General features: G+C 39.0%; 1 protein-coding gene across 4 annotated transcripts in view; it reads left to right on the top strand.

Annotated features, from left to right (window-relative positions):
* LOC121370095 (monocarboxylate transporter 12-like) overlaps positions 1 to 24765 on the top strand; it is a 41189-nt gene that overhangs the window by 7407 nt on the left and 9017 nt on the right. The window contains exons 1-4 of one of the 4 annotated variants that reach the window (XM_041495221.1): positions 5681 to 5702; positions 18114 to 18340; positions 19806 to 19949; positions 21489 to 22223. In XM_041495221.1, the coding sequence (XP_041351155.1) occupies positions 18121 to 18340; positions 19806 to 19949; positions 21489 to 22223 (1099 nt within the window). In that variant the 5' untranslated portion in view covers positions 5681 to 5702; positions 18114 to 18120. Of the gene's footprint in view, positions 1 to 5680; positions 5703 to 15484; positions 15741 to 18113; positions 18341 to 19805; positions 19950 to 21488; positions 22224 to 24765 lie in introns of those variants that run through there. The other 3 variants (XM_041495214.1, XM_041495208.1, XM_041495200.1) reach the window with 3 other exon arrangements.

Raw genomic sequence — 24765 nt, 5'->3', positions numbered from 1 at the left:
AGTTTAGGGTCGGCACCAAAAATTTAGGGACGGTCGGGTAACCGGAACCAAACAATTTTTTTTACTACGCCTAAACGGGCCTCGGAATAAAGCATTACTTTGGAACAATGGGTGAGTTAATCAGCAGTCTTCACTTCAGCAACCACACATTTAATTAATTAATTAATTAATATATATATATATATACACACACACACACACACACACATACACACACATGTATACCGGTATATATATATATATATATATATATATATATATATACAGTATATAATATTGCCTCAGTTTGGAAAATTGGAGAAATATTTTAATCTGTTTACAAATGAGAACTGTATTGAAAAATGTGAGAAATTGCAGAAAGTCAAAATATATATACTTTGGACATTGTAAATGAATATTTGAAATCTGCAGAGGGGGTAATTGAACTTCATTTCATGTATACATTTGTAAAAACAACAGATGGTTTAGAAGTCTTAGGCTGTGCTCATTGTCCATCTAGTTCAATTGTATTGAAATCAGTTGGTGTGAACAGACCAGCCTTGACCTGCTTTTGGACCTTTACATCTTTTCACAATGCAATCGAATTTGGTGGACAACTAATAAGAATAACGTATGTAAAAGTGGGTGCAGATGAGGAAAACAAAATCTGATCATGGCCTTAAAGGTGCACTCTCAGAGTTGCAAGTGTCATATTTGGTACATATATTTTGACATACATGTCAGGGGTCGAAATACTACCATCATGATATTGTTTCTGCCAGTTGACATCACCACAGGCAGGTAGATATTTTTTGCCTACTGTCCTGTCAGATCAGCAGTTATTTTGCTGGTAAGAATGTCCAACTGGTAGAATGTGTAGCTTATTGGACCGAATATCCAGCAGGAATTTCAACCAATTTAAACCACATATATGAATATTAAACTACATGTTTTGTACATATACATATCAATGAATCAGTCAGTCCCACAATATTGTTTTATAATATTTGCATAATTAACTCAAGAATATCAAAATTGGTATATGGCCGCAATTGGTATATGGCCGCTGGACATAAACAGTGGTTTCCTCTAGTATCGTTAGTGGAATTTATAAATTACACACACACTCACACACACACAGAGAGAGAGAGAGAGAGAGAGAGAGAGAGAGAGAGAGAGAGGAGAGAGAGAGAGGAGAGAGAGTGTGAGAGTGTGAGTGAGTGTGTGGGTGTGGGTGTGGGTGTGGGTGTGGGTGTGGGTGTGAGTGTGAGTGAGTGTGAGTGTTCATTGTGTACCCAGTTCATTATGATGTTAAACATTCATTCATTTCTTCATGCTTTTTGTTAGTATGGAGATGCATTTCAAATTATGAGATGTCGCATTTTCATGTTGGTCATCCTTTTGTAATACATGTATGTAAATTAAAGACAAATATATATACAGTATGTAATAATTGTGTGGCCATGACGTAATTTAAAATATAGTGTTTACATTTGACAAGAAAAATTAATAAATGTAACATTGGTAAATAATGCAACTTTGAAATTTACCCTTTAAAGGGACATGCCTTAGTTTTTAAACACTAAGGTATAATTTTATTAGAGCCGTTTTTGATAACTGAAATCATACTTTACTTAGAATTTATTGTTTAGTTTACTATTTCCGTACTTTCGAAGTGTATTGGGTCATCTGGGTGTTTTTAATATCATAAAATGTATTTCTCATATTTTTAAAAACGCATGTGCGTCTGAGAGGTAACAATTATTGAGTCGAATTTTAGTCTATTTTTAGAGCGTATTTCACCATTTGAAAGTCACAGATTCATGTTGCACTTAATTATAACTTTATCCAAATGTGTTACAGGTTTGTACATTAACTAAATTTAGTGTGCATTTTCATGGTCTGAAACTAGAGTCTGTCCCTTTAAGAGAAATATTTAGTGTCTATTCTGCAGAACGTGGCTTGTATGGACAGTTTGATTGATTTCAACTTATTTTCGTGCTTATATCCAATTAAGGTTCAAGCACGCTGTCATGGGCACACATCTCAGCTGTCTGGGCTGTCTGTCCAGGACAGTGGGTTAGTTGTTAGTTGGTTAGTGAGAGAGAAGAGGGTGTAGTGGCCTTACACCTACCCATTGAGCCCTTAAGAACTCGCTCTGGGTTGGAGCCGGTACCGGGCTGCGAACCCTGTACTTACCAGCCTGTAGTCCGATGGCTTAACCACTGCGCCACCGAGGCCGTATGGACAGTGAGCTTGCTGCTTAGTCATACATGACTTACACGGGTCCTGTGACGGTGAGTATTGTCTGGGCCATGTTACTTGTTAGCAGGAAACAAAACGAAACAAAGAGCTGATGAACTCTCTATACAGTCCAATTTAATAGCTGTAGTTTATGCTGTATACACACGAAGTGAGTGAGTCATTAATACGCTTGTCAAACAAAGTTAGTGAACTCAGTTTGCCTGACCTTGTAGCTGTGTTTGTATTTCAATTGCTACATGTATGTATACATTATATTATAAAGCCCAGGTTCCTGGTTTTCGAGGTAGGCCCTACATACGTGTATACTACTTTTGTTTCGCATAAAATGTTAGCTACTACAAATGCCAGGACAATCAGAACCACGTTTGATTTGTCAGAATTGATCATTTAACCAAAGGATTGTAGTTTAAACAATATTTATTGCCGTCAAAATGCGGTTTGGGATTGTAACTAAAGTAGTGTCTGAAATAGAATAAAACTGATTTTCGTCGATTATGTCTTTCATATTAAACTGACAGGTAAATATCTATATATTGATACTCTATATAATTTAGTCTTTACTTGTTTGGGTTCTCATTGATGTACAAGGTGGTGTTTACTCTTGAAATTAAAAGAAAGATGTCGGTAAACAGGTGATTTGTGCACTTTATTGGAACAGACTATAACAAATTTTTATTGACGTGTTAATTTCATTGCTGTTGCAATGAGGGACCGTTTCTGATGACAGTTTGCCCCTATCCCTCTCCAAAATAAAATATTTGTAAACATTTGACCAAAACTGTGTGTTCTATTATACCGGTATTAAAGGTGCTATATACAAGTGTTAAAGGTGCTATCTCCAGGTTGCATAATCACAGCTATTGCGAATAATTTTTTTGAAATTAAATATTGCTTTCACATTTAAAGACTACACCTTCAACTATATGCCCATAAATATAATATAATTTTATCTACTAGTAGAAAATACATTTTTATTGACGAATCTTTATCACTAACATATGCTCACATATAACTATGATATAGCACCTTTAAGTGGTTGGAAACTGTGTAAATTTCTAATGTACTTATATTGAATTTATATTGACTAAATATGCTGATCATAATTAATAATTTATGCTGAAATTAAAAATACTCAGTTAACTTGCAGTTTTAAATTAAAAGATTGTTTAAGGTTAAATGAAATTGACACATGTCGATCAAAATTTGTTATAGTCTGTTCCAATGAAGTGCACAAATCATCTGTTTACTGTCATCTTTCTTTTAATTTCAAGAGTAAACACCACCTTGTACATCAACGAGAACCCAAACAAGTAAATGCTAAATTAGGTAGAGTATCATTAAATATATATTTACAAAATATTTACTTATTAGTTTAATATGAAAGACATAATCGACGAAAATCAGTTTTATTCTATTTCCGACACTACTTTAAAGTGTAACGTACATGTGATGGCAAATAAGAAGAAAACCAAAATAATATTTTGTTTAATGATCCCACTAGAGCACATTGATTTATTGGCTATTAGGTGTCAAACATTTGGTAATTTTGACATATAGTCTTAGAGAGGAAACCCGCTACATTTTGCATTGTAGCAAGGGGTATTTTATATGCGCTATCCCACAGGTAGAATAGCACATACAACAGTCTTTGATAAGCCAGTTGTGGTGAAACGGCTGGAATGAGAAATGGCCCAATGGGCCCACCGACAACATGTCCCCTAGTAGGACCAACATATGTTCATATCTCTTAAGTTCAAGGGCCATAACTCTGTAAAAAAAAATGGGTACACCGCCATGTGTGTCAAACTTGATTTGTAACTACATGATAAAGCTGTACAATTTCAGTTCCGTGTCTTGAGACATTGTGAAAACAAGTCTGAAAAACTATATGTGGTGGTTCAGACGAACGGACAGAAAGGACGGAGATGAAACCTATAGTCCCCTTCGCCAGTTACGTCACTCCAAACAATGTCGTCGCCGCCGCCGCCCCCCCCCCCCCCCCCCCGCCCCCCGTCCATCCCTCAAGTCATGCATATTTGGCAATCACCATGAGAGAAAGAAAAACAATGTTACCTACATGTCACGCTGGAAAAATTAATTGAATCAGATTGTAACAGTCAGCCCAAACTGGATGACACCACCTAAACAATCTGAACAAACGCACAGCGGTAGTCGTAGACCCTGGGCCCGTGCTTATAAAACGTTTAGAGTCCAGACTCAATCTCTAATGAGGCCACACACATACAATTTGTATGGCTTTGTCATGACACTAGCGTCTCAGACTATTAGAGTCTCGAGTATAGACACTAGCAGGGTTTCTGCCAGAGGGTAAAACTGGTATGGCGCCATACCCATATTGTTTGCAGATTTTATTGTTTTAAGTTAACCTTTTGATACAATTATGATTTTGTTTAACCCCAAACATAGTATTAATCTGTATATTTCTGGTTTAATTAATATGCAGGCAAACATTTCTATACTTGTCTGTATAAAGTAAAATTAAAAGTGGTAAGAGACGAGTGTCTCCTTTTGTTGTTGGCTGCACCTCTCACAGGGTCAGTGAAATAACTTAGGCCTCGGGTCACCACCCGATTCCACAAATAATGATCTTGGAAGCACGACTTTCAGTGTTGTAATATAGTAACAGACAGATTCAAACGCTGTAGTAATGTATGGACATGTATGTATGAAATCAAAACGAAGTTCTAAACAACTTTAGTTAAAGTTCTTTTGTTTAATGACACCAGTAGAACACATTAATTTGTTAATCATTGGCTAATAGGTGCCAAACATTTGGCAATTCTGACATTATATAGTTTTCAGAGGAGACAGAACAGCAAGGTATTTTTCCATTAACAGCAAGGGATGTTTTCTAATTATGCACTTTACAACACAGAACAGCACATACCACAACCTTTAATATACATGTACCAACAATGGGTCGCTCGTTGGCACGGGGAAAATCGCAAAAACAAAACAGAATGGGGCCATCAATGGGATTCGATCCCAAATCCAAACACCTTTGGCGGCGCTCTAGGACAGTCAGATCCATCCCCGATTCTATTAGAACTTTGGAATCATTTCTAATCACTGAGGACATAAAAATTGTGTTGACCGCTGCAATGGAAGGAAGGAAAAGGAACTCTCTTAACGTACCCATATCCATACGGTTCAGGCACGCCCATCCTTGATTTAACCTCTGACCTCTGTAGTGGCCAATTCCGGGACGATGTGTGCTAGTCGGAAACAGGTCTCAACTATATATTTTAAATAGATCACACTCATCTATTTTACTAAAGCGTGCGTGTCCGTTCTGTGAAATCGCTGCCTAGTCGGACGGCTTCATGGCTAGTAAGATTTGAAGAACGTGTAATGAGCTGAAGTGCTTCAAATACCTTAAGTATTTAATGAAGCGGGAATAATGTGTGTGATCGCCAAATCCATACGACCTGTTACAGGTAAATTACATGCCGCATGAACGGGCGAGGATGTCATGTCGGGTTGTTTTGATTCCTCTGGACAGCAATTGCTGGCTACCTCATTAATGTCAAGTTGTTATGATTTGAAAGTGGCTTGTTATGGTCGACCTGTCTTGTCAGTTCATAGTTGTTGGTTTAATGGTTGATAAATATTATAACGACCAGGTCAGCAGAACGAATATTTGTAAACTTAGTCGGGCTTTTTGTCCGAAAATAATTTGAGGGTACGTAATAAAAAAAAATAAAAAAAAAATGATACGTATCCTTACAAGGTGGTTAAGGGTTGAACTCTTTTAATATTGCGACGCTGCATTTATGTACTGTTATACAAATGTTAAACAGCGGTTCTCTTGCTATAATCTTGCTAAAAGTCATTAACATGTATCCATTAATTTACGTGGTTATAGGGTACGTAATTTTACCATTCGTACCCTCTGGTAGAAACCCTTCTAGTAGGTAATCTGTGGCAAGACGCCCATATCCCCACCCCCATTATTTTGTACAGTTCCCGCGGAATTAGGATGGTGTACCCAAGATGTCCTTGAACCTAGAGTGGATGTTAGCACATACTAGTATGCAGCAATCTAATTAAAATTAGCTCCACTATTACATGTGGATCTAACACCAGCCAGTTGGAGCTCATGTCCACCAATCAAAACCTTACTTGCAGAATCATGCCAGTGATTTAAAAATAATTTGAAACCATTCCGAATTAACCTGAGAGTATACGACATGTTTCGTGTTAATTACGAATGTCTTAAAACATGTTTTATTTTATAAAATAAATAATTTTTAATGTAAAATTGAAGACTGATAACCTATCCCGTACATATTGGTATGATTCGCTGTACTACGACCACTAAAATAGACTCGCCCGATATTTTTAGAATTTATATGCTCCCAAATAACGTGTGATTGGTCAATATTTAAATTATTATTTACTGACGAAATGTTACCTGGACATTGGAGACTACGCAGTGTTGTTAACAATCCGATTAAAATTAGTTCTACTGGTCTAAATAAGGCATTCGTAATTCACATGAAACATATCGTATACCCTCAGGATAATTCGGAATGTTTTCAAATTATATTTAAATCACTGGCAGGATTCTGCAAGTAAGGTTTTGATTGGTGGACATGAGCTCCAACTGGCTGGTGATAGATCCACATGTAATAGTGGAGCTAATTTTAATTAGATTGAGTATGCAGTGGCATAGACGTACGGGCTCCCGTTTTTGTAGAGGGAAATTTATAAGTGTTTCTGTCAGAACATTTTTTTTGAGTGTGGCACTATGGAACTTAATGCAACCACGATCAACAGAGGGTATGGAAGACATCCCCCAGAAAGAAAATGGGTTACGGTTAGGGTTAAGAAAATCATACAGTAATGATAAAGAGTAATTAATTTTCTCAAAATGGTAATGTGCTCATCTACGAACAACGACAATTTTAAACTAGTAGCTTTTACAACAACAACCCCCCCCCCCCCCCCCCCAAATGTTCCCATAACCGACGGCAATACTATTTAATCAGCGGCCAAAAAAAATAAAATAATAAATGCCATTAGTGAACCCCCAGACCTGCGGCAAGTGCGATGCAGCCGCTAATTTCGAGTCCTGTACAGATTGATTGAATGAATGATTGATTGTTTGCTTTGTTGTTTGGTTGATTTATTGATAGTTGCAGGTGAGGCAAGGCGCAAGGTGATTGAAATGGGGTGAAGGCGTGAAGTTTATAGAATCCATTTGAATTTTACGAAAGATCGGCAACCTTTGTTTAACAACATTTGGTCTAGAGACACGACTAAGGAAACCCACTGCTATCGCTTAGGCAACTCCTATCAAAACGCAGCAAAAGGTCCTCTTCATGCCCTTTATCATGTATAATTGACACGGGGCAACACGATTTACCAATACTGCTGGGGAGAGAGAAAAAAGTGCGAGTCCATTGGTGGCATTCGATCCTTCGACCCATCATATTCAGTATCCAAGAGGCCAAGTGCTCTCTAGACTGGTTTTTTGCGCCTAACGTTAAATATATATATACATGTATATGTGATAGGAAAGGACGGGATGAAAACCAGTCAATTTATTTACGAGTACTCGGTGGTGCATAACACGCCAAAGATGGTTTCTGCTAGAGGGTACGCAGTGTAAAATTAAGTACTCTAAAATCTTCTAAATTAATGGATATATTTGTATAATGTTGTAAGAGGACTGGGGTTACGTTTAGACAAACGGTGTTTTTTTTGTGTGGGTTTTTTTTAACGCTACACAGGAAACCGAATGATCACTTCGGGGCCCAGTGAAAATAGTCCGCAAAAATGGGCTGGCTGAACTTAAGCGGCTGTTTACAATTTGCCAAGTGCATGAAATGAGTGTCCGACTTCAAAACATTTAAAACCTATAACCACCTGCATGTAGTGGGGCACTTCAGAGTCTGTTTTGTTTTTATTACCTACCCTGAAATTATGTTCTGGGAGAAACCCTGACAAAGGATAAAAAGAAGGAAATGTTTTATTTAATGAAGCACTCAACACATTTTATTTATGGTTATATGGCGTCAGACGTATGGTTAAGGACCACACAGATATTGGGAGAGAAAACCTGCTTTCGCCACTTCATGGGCTACTCTTTCCGATTAGCAGCAAGGGATTTTTTTATATTCACCATCTCACAAACAGGGTAGTACATACCACGACCTTTGTTATACCAGTCGTGGTGCACTGGCTGGAACGAGAAATAACCCAATGGGCCCACCGACTGGGATCGATCCCAGACCGACCGCGCATCGAACGAGCGCTGTGCCATTGAGCTACGTTCCGCCCCTGACAAAGGATACATGCCGGACTACACAATAACCAGTGCACTGGCCTCGGTGGTTAAGCCATCGAACATAAAGCTAGTAGGTACAGGGTACGCAGCCCGGTACAGGGTACGCAGCCCGGTACCGACTCTAACCCAGAGTGAGCTTTAGCGGTAGGTGTAAGACCACTGCACCCTCTTCTCTCTCACTAACAGCGTGCTTGAACCTTAATTGGATATAGGCACGAACATAAGTTGAAATGAAAAGAAATAACCAGTGTACTCCCAGAGCATTCCAGGACACGGGGCTAATGAACCAGGTTATGAAGTGTCCGTGTGACCCGTCCTTCCCAAGGTGTACTCAACAATGGCATTACTCAGATTAGCTGGAACCATTCCAATACGACAGACAATCGGAATGACGTACAGCCACGCACAATACACAAAGCCTCTTGCATTCATTTATAATGTTTCTCCGAGCGCTTTGACAGAGGTTGAACGTTGACGGTGTGAGCAGTTTTATGCCTGTGTGTGGGCCTTACTATTTAGGCCAAGTGTAGCAATAATCGTATTTGTATAGCTGTAGTTTTAAATATGCTGAGGTGCCGTTAAGAATGTGGTTTTTGTTTTGTTTTGTTTCAGTTGACTTACCACAATATATAAATTTAATTAGTGTACAAAACATTCTATAATTATTGACTGACATTTTCTAATCATTATACTATCACATGTTAGTTGGTTAGTGAGAGAGAAGATGGTGTAGTGGCTGCGAACCCTATACCTACCAGACTGTAGTCCGATGGCCCAACCACTGCGCCACCGAGGCCGGTCCAAAAAAGATTGAGGGTTTTAAAATATAGTAATTATTGAATTCTTAAGCGAACGCATAACGTCCAATCTTGAACGCAAACCCGGCTCTTCAAGCACGGCTAATTGCATTACACCAGTAAATCGTTTATGACTGGGTTGGTCGTGACGTTCCGGTGGTCATCAAACTCTGTGCAAAAACATTACAGCACTGTCAATAGTATTATGAGGTTTTCAGATAATGTAATTATTGTGATGTATGGAGTTTTCGCAAAGGTTGGTGTATCCTCTTTGTATATGTTACAGGAAATATGTATTATCAGGAAATATGTATAATTCCTGAAAATTTCAGGAAATATGTGTAATGTCTGATTCATTCAGGAAATATGTGTAATTCCTGAAATTTCCAGTAATTATACATATTTCCTGAAATCTGATGGTGAAAATTATACATATTTCCTGAAATCGTTCTGATGAGAAAGCCAATAGTATTTAAAGAGCAGTATTTGATGTAAAGTAGCAATTTGTTAAAGAAAGAAAAGAAAATACTTCTTCACCTTGTGGAAGAAGGCTTCTTAATTACTTCAAACATACCTAAGGATTAGCAGCGACAAATCCTGACATGGTTTTCTCATTAATGTTGTGCAAAATAGATTAGTAATCAAAACACTCGAGTTTGACTGGTATCAATGTGTATGAATGTCTTTGATGTAAAGTAATAAGTGGTTATAAAAACAAAAGGGGATACTTCTTCATCTTATGTGAGAAGGCTTGTTAATTACTTCAAACATACCTACAGATTAGCTATGACAATTCCTGAGATAGCTTCCTGAAATTCTCCATCGATTGCAGTCAGAAGATGATCTACTTGCAGCCATTGCAATGCCAGTTCCTGGTGAAGACGTTGATCACGTGACCACTGCAACTGACTCCTCTGTATCTGACCCAGCAACTCTTCCCAACTCTCCAACTACATCCGATGAAGTAAGTTACTGTGAATGCTCAAGTAGAACTTGTTTCCTCTCGCCAAGAAGCAATTCAGATACAGCGAAAGAGAGCTAATGAAGCCCAAACTATGCAAGCTGAACGCATGGTGAAAAGAAGTAAGCGTATCTTTGCACCCGTACAAGTCGGCGACAATGTGACTATATCTATCCCCCATGTTGACAGAGGTAGAACTGATCCACGAAATATCATTGGTGTTGTAATGAACACTAAACAAGACTCTAGACATTCTGATATGTATTATGTTGAAATAATGTGCTATGTTTCCGTTTTAAAATGATGTTTCAATAAAAATGTATTTCAATTTAGAAACATATTGCTGTTGTTATTTCATGCCAGACATGATACAAACTATTCTTTAAATACTATTGGTTTTCTCATCAGAACGATTTCAGGAAATATGTATAATTTTCACCATCAGATTTCAGGAAATATGTATAATTACTGGAAATTTCAGGAATTACACATATTTCCTGAGTGAATCAGACATTACACATATTTCCTGAAATTTTCAGGAATTATACATATTTGCTAATAATACATATTTCCTGTAACATATATACATTGAATGAACATTCTAGAATTAACCTTTAAGTCTTCGCATTATTATTATATACTAGTATACATTTGTGGCATTAATTATGCATACATAATCATAAGCGTACGGGGGCGGTACGTAGCCCAGTGGTAAAGCGTTCGCTCGATGCGCGGTCGGTCTGGGATCGATCCCCATCGGTGGGCCCATTGGGCTAGTTCTAGTTCCAGCCAGTGCACCACGACTGTCATATCAAAGGCCGTTGTATGTACTACCCTGTCTGTGGGATGGTGCTTATAAAAGACCCCTTGCTGCTAATAGAAAAGAGTAGCCCATGAAGTGGCGACAGCGGGTTTCCTCTCTCAATACATGTGTGGTCCTTAACTATATGTCTGATGCTATATAACCGTAAATAAAATGTGTTAGTGCGTCGTTAAATAAAATATTTCCTTCCTTCCTTCCTTCATAAGCTTACGAGACATAGATGCAGGGGGTTTGGTAGTAATGCTAACATGAATAAGTTTACAAGTTTTGGACATTTTTGTATACTTCGGGCAAAAAAAACAATCCCCCCACCCCCCTTATAAAAATGGGAGTCCGTACGCCTGTGTACGTAATCCTTGTTTCGTTAACTTACCTGACACAATGACAATTCAGAATTGTTGTTGGTATAAGCGTACGTGTTCCCATTTCTGTAGGGTGGGGCAGGGGGCAGGCTGATATGTGCCCGAATTGAACGAAAATGTATGCCCGAAATTGAATAACAGCATTTATTCGTATTAACATTACTACAAACAGCTACATGGGGTTATACAAACGAATCACTATGCATTTTTTCCCCCATGTATTGCGACTATACATATTGTGGATAGAATGATGGAAACACATGGTGAAAAGGTTTCCGACCAGCTATTTTTGCCCGAATTCGAATATTTGCTCTAGCAGAACCACACGCACGCACACACACACACGCACGCACGCTAATACACACAGACACCGACATTCCTTATGTACGATTATGGTTGTTGGGTGCTGGCTGGCAGGACTACTTCCCTCTACCAGAATAAGTTCCCATTGAATCTCAAAGTTAAAACTGTGTTTTGTTCGAGGACGCCACTAGACTAGAACACACTGATTAATCTTCGGTTGTAGGTAAAATATTTGGCAATTCTAATATGTACGGTAGTCGTAGAGGAAACTCCGTTGCAGTTTTTCATTAGCAATTTTTTAACAAGGGATCTTTTATATACACTTTTCCTCAGAAAGGACAGCACACCACGACCTTTGCTATACCAGTTGTGAAGAGTACGCTTATTTTTCTTGTATAAATTAAAGTTAAAATATAGCTTAAGTTATTCTACAGCATCGCTTTCATACTAATGCAAATTTTCTTTTAAAAAATAAATAAAAAGGTTTTAATAGCCTGTGTCGATTTCCCTGTTCACGAATATTCCTATCATCAGGTGCATTAATGCAAAATACGTGTTGTCGACCTTGTTCATATTATTGGCTCTGGGAATGTGCATAAAAATTATCCCTGATTCCCTCGGGAAAGTGCGTGTCGTAATGATCAAATGTTGACATTCATATAGCCGATGATTAATTAATATATACTGAACAAAATAAGAAACTTCCGCTAACTTTGCTTGAACATAACTTGATGAAAACAAACCGGGTGAATAATTGTTATATGTGCGTTTAAAGAGTGTTCCATGATGCATCGTTTGGTGCAAAAATCATGGCCATAAAATCATGGCCATAGGTTAACAGAAACTGGGAGAATATTGACCAAGTGTGGTAGGGGTTAAAAAAAAAAAAAAAAACCCACTTAATAACGGGTATGACCACCTCTTGAATTGACCACTGCAGTGCATCGCAGGCGCATAGACTAAAGTGTTGATTTCTGCCTCTGGAATATTGTTCCATTCCTGAATGAGCGCTTGACGAAGTTCGTTGACGTTAGCGGGTGGGTTGGGACGACGCCTCAATCGTCTGTCCAGACTATCCCAGACATACTCGATGGGGTTGAGATCAGGACTTTTAGCGGGCCAGTCATCAATGAAATCAATGTTATTTGTCCTAAGAAAATTTACAGTGTCTCTAGCTGTATGAGAGGTGACATTATCATGCTGAAAAATCGAGATGTTGGCGTTGTTATGGAACAGGAATGACGTGATGAGCGAGAATGTCATCGCGGTAACGTTGAGCATTTAAATTGCCATCAATGACGACTAGTGGTGAACGATAACCATGGGCAATGGCTGCCCAGACCATGACAGAACCCCCACCCCCGAAACGATCTCGTTCAAGAACACAACAGTCAGCATAGCGTTCATTTCTCCTACGGTAGACGCGCATCCTGCCATCACCACGTTGTAAAGAAAATCTGGATTCATCCGAAAAAAGAACGGTATTCCAGCGTCGCCGTATCCAACGAGTGTGTACACGTGCCCAATTAAGACGATTTAGACGATGACGTTGCGTTAAAACGCATTCGACATAAGGACGTCGTGCATGTAAACCGTTCTCCCGCAGACGATTACGAACAGTTTGCTCACTGATTCGGTTATTATGAAGCCTAGGTGTGTTAGCAGCAGTAGCAGTGGCAGTTTGGAATCGATTGCGCAAATGCGTGTTCATGATATAGCGGTCTTGACCACGCGTTGTAACACGCGGACGTCCACGATGTGGCAAGTCGTTGGTGCTTCCTGTCGTTCGAAATCTTACGCGAAGATTTCGTATCGCTCGACTAGAACTCCCCAACATGCCTTGCAACGTCTTCTTACGTTCACGTACATTATTGGGTATTCTTGGCATACTAAAAATGCTACAATGTAAAAAAACGTTAATTTTTTTAACAATTTTTAAGCGTTTTCGTTCACTTCACAGCAATGTCAGTAAGACAAGTAAAACAAATTGACCGAATACTACACGGGACATGTCGAACCATGTATGCACGTGCAAATTGAATTTCACGTTGTCGACGATTAACAGTGCAAAAATAATCGATAAAATTCATGAATCCTGATAATACAGCTCAGGGCTAATACTACCTATATAATTTCATTACACAATGAATTCTTTAACACAACAAATACTATATGTACAAATCGGAAGTTTTTTTTTTTATTCAGTATATGTGTTCCAGTGATGTCGCTAAACAAAACACTTTTTAACTTTTGTTTGTTGCCCGTGTGATAAATAGGTGATAGCGGCCGACGTAAATCAAACGATTGCACGACAAGGGAATAGATTGAAATTTGTAATTGTCAGTGCTTAAATATTAAAGATTTACTCAGATTTATTGCAGATTCATTCAGTCTGTAGGGACTTGACCTGGATTTCAGAATTGCAACAGATGACAGGATATCGCACTTAGTGATTCGAAACGACAGTCTTTGTGTGGGCCTACATCGCTAAAGTTGGTCTGACAATTTGTGAATCTCAAACGACGTACGTCGTTAAGTATAGCATACTGGCATATATATCCGTTAATTCAGTGTACACAAATAACGGAGGATGGGTTAAAAAATATAATAAAACACGGTCGTAGGAAGGTTCCAAAAAGTGTGTGTGTGTGTGTGTGGGGTGGGGGGGGGGGGGGGGGCACACACACACCATCACCATACCAACAAACATCAAAAAATTTCTTCCTTGCCGTCTCTGTGTGTGTGTGTATGAGACGGCAAGGAAGAAAATGTTTGCTGTGTGTTGATAACGCCTCATCGCAATAGTAGTAGTAGTATTTAAATGTTACATCTTATGCTACCTCTATATGGCGGCCACATGCCTTTGACGGCCATTTCGTAATGGCCCCTTGAGTGGCCGCCATACAGGTTGGACTGTATGTATAAATATATATAACATCGCTGTTGCTATAAAGTGTATGTGGGGGAGCACATGCCCACCCCCACCCCCACCCCCACCCCCCCCCCACCCCCCACCCCCCGCTTCCGACGCCAGTGTAAAACACAAGAACACTATATATTTTTTAATCGCCATACAATCAATATTGATTGGAGGGGGCAGTCGCACTGTCCGACGGTGTCGTATTATTAGGCGACATGCAAATATAAAACATTGTGAGAGAGAGAGAGAGAGAGAGAGAGAGAGAGAGAGAGAGAGAGAGAGAGAGAGAGAGAGAGAGAGAGAGAGAGAGAGGGAGGGAGGGAGGGAGGGAGGGGTGGGTTGGGGGTGGGGTGCGGTGGGAGGGGCGCTCTAGATTGTGGTGAACGAAGTTTATAGGGAGTCTAGTAATGCTCCCCCGGAAAATATATTGAGAAAAAGAATAATATTTGCACAGGCAATAGACTCGGTACTTTTGACTGTAAGAGAGCTAGACGGACATTTGGACGGTTATGACGCTTTTGGGGGTGACAACACACCCGTTTCCTGGTTGGAATACCAAATATAATTTTATTTACGAATATAGATCAAGTGGATCTTGTTTACCCAGTAAAAGCTCAAACACCATTGTTCCGATCACCTGTGCTATATATATATCCACAGCCTTTGTATTACATCACGGCCAGTTGCGAGCAAACCAAAACAAAGTCACGTGGTACTCGGTTGACCTGCGATAACTGCATCTGTCAGCTGTTTGACCGAGTACGTTTGTGATCGTCAAAATAGTTCAGTTTGAAAGAGGACGTTTTGTGGAATTAGTTCACGTTTAGAATTAGGTTTAGATAGTGAACAGTTGGTAAATACTATCTGCTGACTTAAACGGGGATTACGTACTGCAAAAGTGAAATGGCGAGCTTGACATAAGCATTTTTTTAGTCTTCAGTGAGTGTTCGTTCTTTGTTGGGATTTTCTTTCTTCTGAATATTCAGTTTGATGCAAGATGGATACATATTTTTCCAGGTGGATTTTTTGTTTGTTTAGTGTTTTGATGACTCTTGAAATGAAAAATGTGTAACTCCAGTTTTTAACAATAACTGGGACCAATTGTCGGGGTGAGGACGAGGAAATTTGTGTCAAAAGATGACCGCAACAGGTTGGGGTAGGGCGGGGAGAATGTCTGTTAATTAATAATTGAAAATTTCGCCTTTCAGGTTTATTGAATTGTGTAGCTTGACATCAGTAATAAAACATTTATTATCAAATAATACCCTCCGTGTGTCTCTGTCTCTCTCTCTCTCTCTCTCTCTCTCTCTTCTCTCTCTCGCTCACACACACACACTCGCTCTTTTTCGTTTCATAATAGTTGTTGGGGTGTGACAGTTACACCAACCAGTGTTCTCGCTGGGTAAAAATTGAAGTAGGGTGGCTGCCTGAACCCCTTCCTCCCGCACACACACATACATACACCGCCTTTAAAAAAAACCCCACAAAAATACCCAGAAAATTAACAAAAGTAACACTGTTGCTGTCAGATATTCAGACACATATATGCAGGAAATGATGCATGGGGTATAGACTTGTGATTGGAAGTCTTCTGATTCGTGGAGGGTTTAGGTTATCCTACCCAAACAATTATACCTATAAAAAAAAAAAAAAAAAAAAAAAAAAAAATATATATATATTCACTTGCACAAGGTTTCTAGCTTATGGTAGCCCCACTCCCATGGCTAGTACCAGGGCTAACCCTGAATAAAAAATACCTGTAGCCAAAATATTAGCCAAATGGAATTTTTATTAGCCATATTGAAAATGCTTTAGCCAGAATTGTTTTAGGCAGTACTGTATAGAGTATTTATATATGAATATGTATATGAAAATGCATCTTTTTCAGCTAATTGTGTACAAACTGGAATAAAACTGAATAACAAAACCGTATTACCTGATCAAAATCAAAGACAGCAATGGGGGTAGGGGCAGTTAATATATTACTTTGATTTTTCAGCAGGGGGTGGTAATGCATTATTTTCGGAGTTGGAAGCCAGTACCCCGTACACCCACACCCAATTCTAAGGCCTATGACATTAAATTAACAAACCTACAGAAATATGGGCATGGGTGGATATTTATGGAGGGTGTTGTTTTTTCTTTCGTCCTTTTTTTCCACAAATAAAAATTTGAGTTTTTTTAATATCTATATAGTAGTACTATTGCCATGCCCAAATTTTTGTTGTCAAATGTTGCCGTTAAGTCTTATTTTGTAAATAGGAATATCCTGCCCCCACCCCATCCCCCATTGTTTTTAAGCTTGATCTCCCTTTTTAGGTGACATGTCCAATTATTACTATTACGGTAGTTAGTAAAATTTAATTACCATAACTTAGTAAAGTAGGGCTAGTGAATTTTTTTATAATGGCTAGTAAATGCTAAATCACTGATCCCATGGCTAGTGGATTTTATAAAAATTCTAGAAGCCCTGCGACGCACCTAATGTCCTCACCAGTGTGATAAAAAGGGAACTTTTAACCTAAAAAGGCATTTTTGTCCATAGGTTGGTGGTGGTGGTGGTGGTGGTGGGGGGGGGGGGGGGGGGCAACTTTAGCCTTCACCCTTCTCCTTAGCACGGCCATTTAGCATAACATACATAGCAGGATACTCAGCAAACTGAATTCAAAATTAAGCATTAGCTCCCCCTTTCTCTTGATGAACTGTTCCAAAATGCGCCAAAATTACTTCAAAAAATTTGCGCAACTATTTTACCATTTGACTTAATCCTACAGGATATTCAAAATTCAGTAACACCAAAGTTGCCTGCGGTTGGGCTGCTGGTACTTTCTTGCAGCTGCCAACATAGACTGTCCCATCCTCCCACCCACCCCAACCCCTTTTCTTGTCATGGATGGAGGAGCCAGCCCAGATCGCCACCTATGCCCATGACAGGTGGGCGCTACAACAGCTTGCCCTGAATGTGCACGTTAAACCCTATGACCTGACTGGAGCAGGAAGCAGTGTCCACCAGGTCTCCGTTCCACAAAGTGATCTTATCCCTAAGGTTACTTTAAGCGCATAGCTACCCTATGCACTACAGTTGATCTTAGGGGCTAAGATCGCTTCGTGGAACGGGGCCCTGGTCCCATGCTTACAATACTTTTAAGAGTCCAGACTCAATCTCTAATGGCGTGACACTCATACAATTTGTATGGCGTTGTCATGACGTTCACATCTCGGACTCTTATTAAGAGTCGTGAGTCGTAGAGTCTATAAAAGTTTTCTAAGCACCAGGCCTGGTCGTCTGCTCATGTGGCCAGTGACTTCGACCAGAATTAAACTGCATATCTATATGTGTATTTTGATACATTTCATTAATTTATTCTCAATACTTTTTGTGTCTTGCAGAGGCTAAATGATTGTGGTGACAGTGAAACACAAACAGAGTATGTCCGAAGATGCCGGACTGAGGAAATGGGTAATCGTCGTGGCGGCATTCTTCACTCAGCTCATCATCTGTGGCATTACCTACAGCATTGGCATCTTTCACATCGTCTTTCGCGATCACTTCCAACAAAACCATTTTGACACATCATGGATCGGCTCGATTCTCCTTTATGTCACAGCACTGTCGAGTACATATTATTATTATAATTTTGTTTATTATTATTATTTTTTATCCCACTTCCCCCTTTCCTTTCTCTCCTTTGAATTCCATCTCATTTCTTCCCGATCTAGCAACTGCCTCCTATCTTTCAACTTCTTTCACTGTCCACCTCCACATCCCAGTCCTGGTCTGTCCAACTGCGACAGGTGCTTGTCTCTTGTACATATTATTATTATTAAAACATTTACCTTTATAATTCCACCAGCAAATGTTCTTTATATATATGTACATTTGCTTGGGTTAAATTTGAAAAAAAAACATCTACAGTAGTCAAAATACTGCTAGCCCGGCCAGTTTTTGTCAGTCATATATCATCACCATGATCTGGAAGATGTTTTTGTCTTGTCCCGTCTGAGCAGCAATTATTTTATACTTATATTAACACATTAGCTGGAGTTGATCATGTTTGTTCAGGTAGATTTTCAAACACAACTCTGGCTGGTCACATCAGGTACATTTATTTTCTCAAAATCGTGATTTGCGATAACTCGAGTCAGTTAAAATATTATTAGCAAAACTACTGTTTAATGATTTAAAACTGCGTAGCTATCTCTTAAACTTGCGTAGCAAATCGCGACCTGATACTGAACAGAATGTTCCCTGCACATGTATTCCAAGTAGAAAATCTCAATCCAATTATGTGTAAACTATTTGTAAATATATAGAATATCTGCTGCTGATTTATCACAATTGCATGCTTCTACAAATCTCAAATATTGAATTGCAAGCCAGAGTCCCAAAATATCTGTATTCAATCACATTTTCGATTTTGCATGGCGGGATCCAAATTTTTTTTTTAATCACAAATTCAGTGCCTGAATATGTTGATGTGAATATAATTGTATGTTTCAGGTGTGATGCTGCGGTTTGTGACGAGCGAGTTTGGCTGTCGTGTGAGTGTAGTATGTTGATGTGAATATAATTGTATGTTTCAGGTGTGATGCTGCGGTTTGTGACGAGCGAGTTTGGCTGTCGTGTGAGTGTAATATGTTGATGTGAATATAATTGTATGTTTCAGGTGTGATGCTGCGGTTTGTGACGAGCGAGTTTGGCTGTCGTGTGAGTGTAATATGTTGATGTGAATATGCTTGTATGTTTCAGGTGTGATACTGCGGTTTGTGACGAGCCAGTTTGGCTGTCGTGTGAGTGTAGTATGTTGATGTGAATATAATTGTATGTTTCAGGTGTGATGCTGCGGTTTGTGACGAGCGAGCTTGGCTGTCGTGTGAGTGTAATATGTTGATGTGAATATGCTTGTATGTTTCAGGTGTGATGCTGCGGTTTGTGACGAGCCAGTTTGGCTGTTGTGTAAGTGTAATATGTTGATGTTAATATGCTTGTATGTTTCAGGTGTGATGCTGCGGTTTGTGACAAGTGAGTTTGGCTGTCGTGTGAGTGTAATATGTTGATGTGAATATGCTTGTATGTTTCAGGTGTGATGCTGCGGTTTGTGACGAGCGAGTTCGGCTGTCGTGTGAGTGTTATCCTCGGAGGGCTCATAGCGGCAGGGGGGATGGCTCTCGGGCTGTTTGTCACGGAGTTGTATCAGGTGTACATCTGTTTCGGGCTCATCACAGGTGAGTAAAGTAAAGTTTGATTTGTTAAACCACACTTAGAGCAGCTGCACATTAATTGAGTAGTCAATGAGTACATACGGTTAGTTTGATTTGTTAAACCACACTTAGAGCAGCTGCACATTAATTGAGTAGGCAATGAGTACATACGGTTAGTTTGATTTGTTAAACCACACTTAGAGCAGCTGCACATTAATTGAGTAGTCAATGAGTACATAAGGTTAGTTATTAATTATACTATTAAAATTTCAGGTGGTAAAATCTGTATTATACCAGGCACACATTACCGGTACTCTTGTTTTAGTCTAATATAGTAATAACTGCATCATAACTTAAACAAGGATCAGGTGTGTTTTGTAATGACAATTTAAAATCACCATTGGGCTATTTCTTGTTCCATCCAGTGAACTGGTATATCAAATGTCTGTGGATATGTACTATCCGGTCTGTGGGATGGTCAGGATTCCAGCTGGAAAATTTTCATTAATAGCCAAAGTTGTAGCCAAATGTTTACTTTTATAGCCACGATATAACTTTTATAGCCAAAAGAGCAGATTGAAAATGTTAATGTTTATATTTGTTGATTCGTTGATGTCGGTGTCAGCCATGTGGACTTCCCGAATGGGTAGAAGCATATCTGTTATTTGTACCTGAGATTTCAAATCGCGATCCCGTTTGTACTTGGTCGCGGCATTGTGTTGTAATCACTAGCGGTCCCGCAACACTTAGCGTCACCACGTGATAACTGTGATTAAAGATCGCATTTCAATGAGCGTTTGATTTACTAGAACAATGTTTTAAAATTAAACCTAAACAATGATACAAAATGCAAATTATCTTGGTAGATAAAACATAAGAATATAATTCAGTGTGAAACTTAAATAAAAAAATGTGGACCCGCATATCTGGCGTTTTAATAGGTTATACGGAGCTTACGCAAACTGAAATAAATATATTCATACGAATGAAGTACTCGATCGAACAGAGCCCTGTATGTAGATTTTATTCATGAGGAATCGTTAACGATTTGATTGGTTCACGATTCACTGCATCCACATTTTATTTTATTAAGGGCAAGGGTTTCGCGCATATATTTTCTTTGGAATGGCGGCGACATTAAATATATATATATATATTAGGAAAATAAGATAATCGAATTTCGGGAAACATTGGTTGAAAAAAATAAATCGCCATTTTGTATCACCTGATTGACCAGATTATAGCCAAATTTGTGATAATTCGCCAATTGGCGACAATGGCGAACGGCAGCTGGAACCCTGGATGGTGCATATTGTATAGAGGATCCCTTAAAGGCTTGCTGCTAATAAAACAGCAGGCTTCCTTTCACATTATCTGCATCATTCTCCTCAACAATATGTCCACCATATAACCGTAAATTAAAATGTATTGAGGGAAATTAAAATGTGTTGTTGAAACCATTTCTTTGTTTCTTTCTAGCAAAAGACATTATACATTGGAGGAATAGAAACTGCATCATTAAATCTTTTTCTTTTTTTTTTCCTCTTTTGTTTTTTGTTTCAGGTATCGGGTTTGGCTTGGCGTGCTCTCCATCGATCGTGGCAGTTGAGCGTCACTTCGCTCAGAACCGCTTCCAGGCCCTGAGCGTGGTGGTGGGCGGGGTGAGCTGCGGCATCATACTATTCCCCATCGCCATCCGCTTCCTCATCGAGCAGTACGCGTGGCGGGGTGCCATGCTCATCTTGTCCGGCTTCTGCCTCAACCTGTGTGTGTGCGGCGCCCTCATGAAGCCCCAGCCGCGTGACAAGGAGATCCAACTCCTGCCGCTGCTGTCCTGTCTACCTCTCCGACACCCTCTCTTTCATGGCATGTGCATCGCCAACCTGTTCTGGAGCTTCGGCTCCACTGTGATATATCTGTACCTGCCGTCATACGCCATGGCGAAGGGCACCGACTTCGAAACGGTCACGTACCTGGTGATGTCGATCGGTGTGTCAAGCTTCACGTGCCGGATGATGTTTGCGTTCATGGGACGCAACAGCACGCTGGACAAGATCACGTCAGTGCTGTGTCCCATAGGGCTAGGGCTCGTGATCACGGGGATTTGTCCCCTCATGTTTAACGACGTACCGGGACAGGTCGGGTACACCATTCTGTTTGGCTTCTACAGTGGATACTGGACTACTTTTCTATCTCAGGCTTCTAGAGAGCTGCTGGGGCCAGAGTACATTGCCCTTGGCAATGGTTATTTGTGCTTCATGATTGCTGTTGGTTCGTTAGCGGGGGGACCGGCAGCAGGTAAATTGTTTTTCCACTGTTTTTCTTTCTTTTTAACACATTTCAGTAGTACTCCATGGCAGAGGTTCAGAGGTGTACAGGAGCATGTGCAGGGGGAGGGTTCGGGGGTTGGAACCATCCCTGCTCAGGCAATTTTTTATTTTTTTAGTTAAATATATTTTAAGGGGGTATCATGTTTAGACCCCCTCCTGCATACATTTCCACACACATGTCTGATGTAAAAAGTACTAGTCAATGCGACTAATAATTGTGGCAAGTTTAAAATGTAGTGTCATCAGGGATTGAAATAGTGGCACTATAGACATGGCTTGTGAAAATTGAAATACAAATTCACCTGCTTAAACTACCAAAACAAAATCATAGGCCTTTTGTTAAGAGTGATTAGTGATGTTCCAGTGATCCATTATAATCAAAACTTTATCAGATTGGCTCTACTGATGTGATGTTCGATTATAAAAATTCTTATTTGATTGTGTGGAAAAATATTAACTGTAATTGTTCCTCCAGTTTAGATGATGAAATTGTGGTAAATAAATTGCATCTGGTATATTTGTTTTCGTGTGTACGCAAAGGAAAAAGATCTAAAATAGTTTAGTAAAGGTAAAATTAACCATTTGTGGGGTCTATTCTAATGAACACGATAGTAGGTGCATGGTGCTTAATTATATAATTAAAGTTGTTCTTATGTTCATATTTATACTAACCGATTGTGTAATCGAAAGTTGGTCAGTTGATACGAACCGATCCTGATCAATGTTGAAATTCCATCCAATTCCCAAAACTATGTACGATTATCCATGACTTGCTCTGGGAGATCAGAAATATTCACCAAATCATCTATTTAAACTTTAAAACCCAAATATTTTCTAATAAAATAACAAGAATTTTTTTCGCCAAATTAAAATAAATTTCACCAATTGTTTGTAAAATTTGCATATGGCTAGCTTGGCGAGTGCCAGAGCTAGCCCTGTTATCCCATCTGCTATATGTAGCTTGAGATTATGTTATATTTAATTCCCTAATCATGATAATGCACTAGTTAAAATATATCTCAGAGGTCCTAATTTTCCACATACTATCCTAAACTCTCCTTCAATCTGTGCCGTCTTCTATTTTATCATCCATTAAAGGCTTTTGTGGAAGATATCACTGGCACTATAATTTGCGATATTGTCTTAGTAGATATCACTTCTTTTGTTACGTCACTGTGTATGTTGCAGTGGTAAACCTATCATTAGTGACGTCATGCCACTGTCGTTCTGCTAGTTAACAAGCCTACCGCTGCCAAATATAATGACATTCAACCCACATTACTGACATTGTTTACAATTGTTACAAATGAAAAGAATGATAATGGCTGATAAAAAGAATACCCCCTTGTGTCTTGTGATATCATAATTTATCAGCACTCGTTGATAAAAGTATAAAAATCTTCGGCAAGCCTCGGATTTCATACTATTATCAACTTGTGCTGATAAATTATGATATCAAAAGACACTCGGGGAGTATCCTCTATGTATTTCCATCAAGCCATACTTTTTTCTCAGCAGGACAAATTTCTTTTGGCCTGCTATTTATAAAAAGAAAATAACAGCAGACCATATTTTACTTCCTGTTTCAAGCCCTGCTATAGTCAGTATACAATGTGGGTGACCTCGTTTTTCTGACTGCAAATAAAGCCTTTATTATCGGTTGAATACAGACTGCTCATTTACAACAGTCTCAAACTGCTCAGAATGGTGAATAAATATGTATCCATCGTCTCTTGTTTTACGTGCTATGTATATGTAGTTAAGATCATCTAGATCATCAGCTGTTATAGATGACTAACAGGGATTTATCCAGGTGTTCTGTGGGTCCGAATATACATGTAGGCCCCTTCCCAAAAGAAAGATGCACTGAAATTCCCACTTTTCATGCTGCAAATTCCAAATATATATATATATACATACATACATGTAGGCCCCTTCCCAAAAGAAAGATGCACTGAAATTCCCACTTTTCATGCTGCAAATTCCCAATATATATTCAATTTATATACATACATACATTAGGGCCCTGCGAATCTCAATTTTCCATTTGAATTGAATGTTCGAATCGCATCGAATTTCGAATCTCGAATACCTTGGAGAATAATCAAGTGTATCAGATGCAGTTCACGAAGGAATATTCAGCTCAGTGAAGGAAATTAGAAAGACAATATAAATACCCACTGCATTGGGTGTACGTATGGTGATTAACATGATTACACAATGTTGAAGTTTAAATAATAAAGCGCGCTAAATAGAAAACCAGTACTAATGAAAAGTTGAACTAACACGTGATAATATTTTGGAAGGTGATCATTTATTGGCTTTTAATTAGATCATAAAATAATTCAAGTAAACGTGATTCTGAAAACACTCATCACCAATCAGAGATCAAAACTAAATACCAGAAAAAAGAAATATATTTGTTAAGTCAAGCAATTTGTATTAATCGATTCAAAGTGTCATGATACATATAACATTATAATCACATCACTTTCTCTGCTTGAAGTCTG

The sequence above is a fragment of the Gigantopelta aegis genome, chromosome 1 (assembly GCF_016097555.1).
Source record: "Gigantopelta aegis isolate Gae_Host chromosome 1, Gae_host_genome, whole genome shotgun sequence".
NCBI classification, from domain to species: Eukaryota; Metazoa; Mollusca; class Gastropoda; order Neomphalida; family Peltospiridae; genus Gigantopelta; species Gigantopelta aegis.
This window is presented reverse-complemented; position numbering and strand designations above follow the sequence as displayed.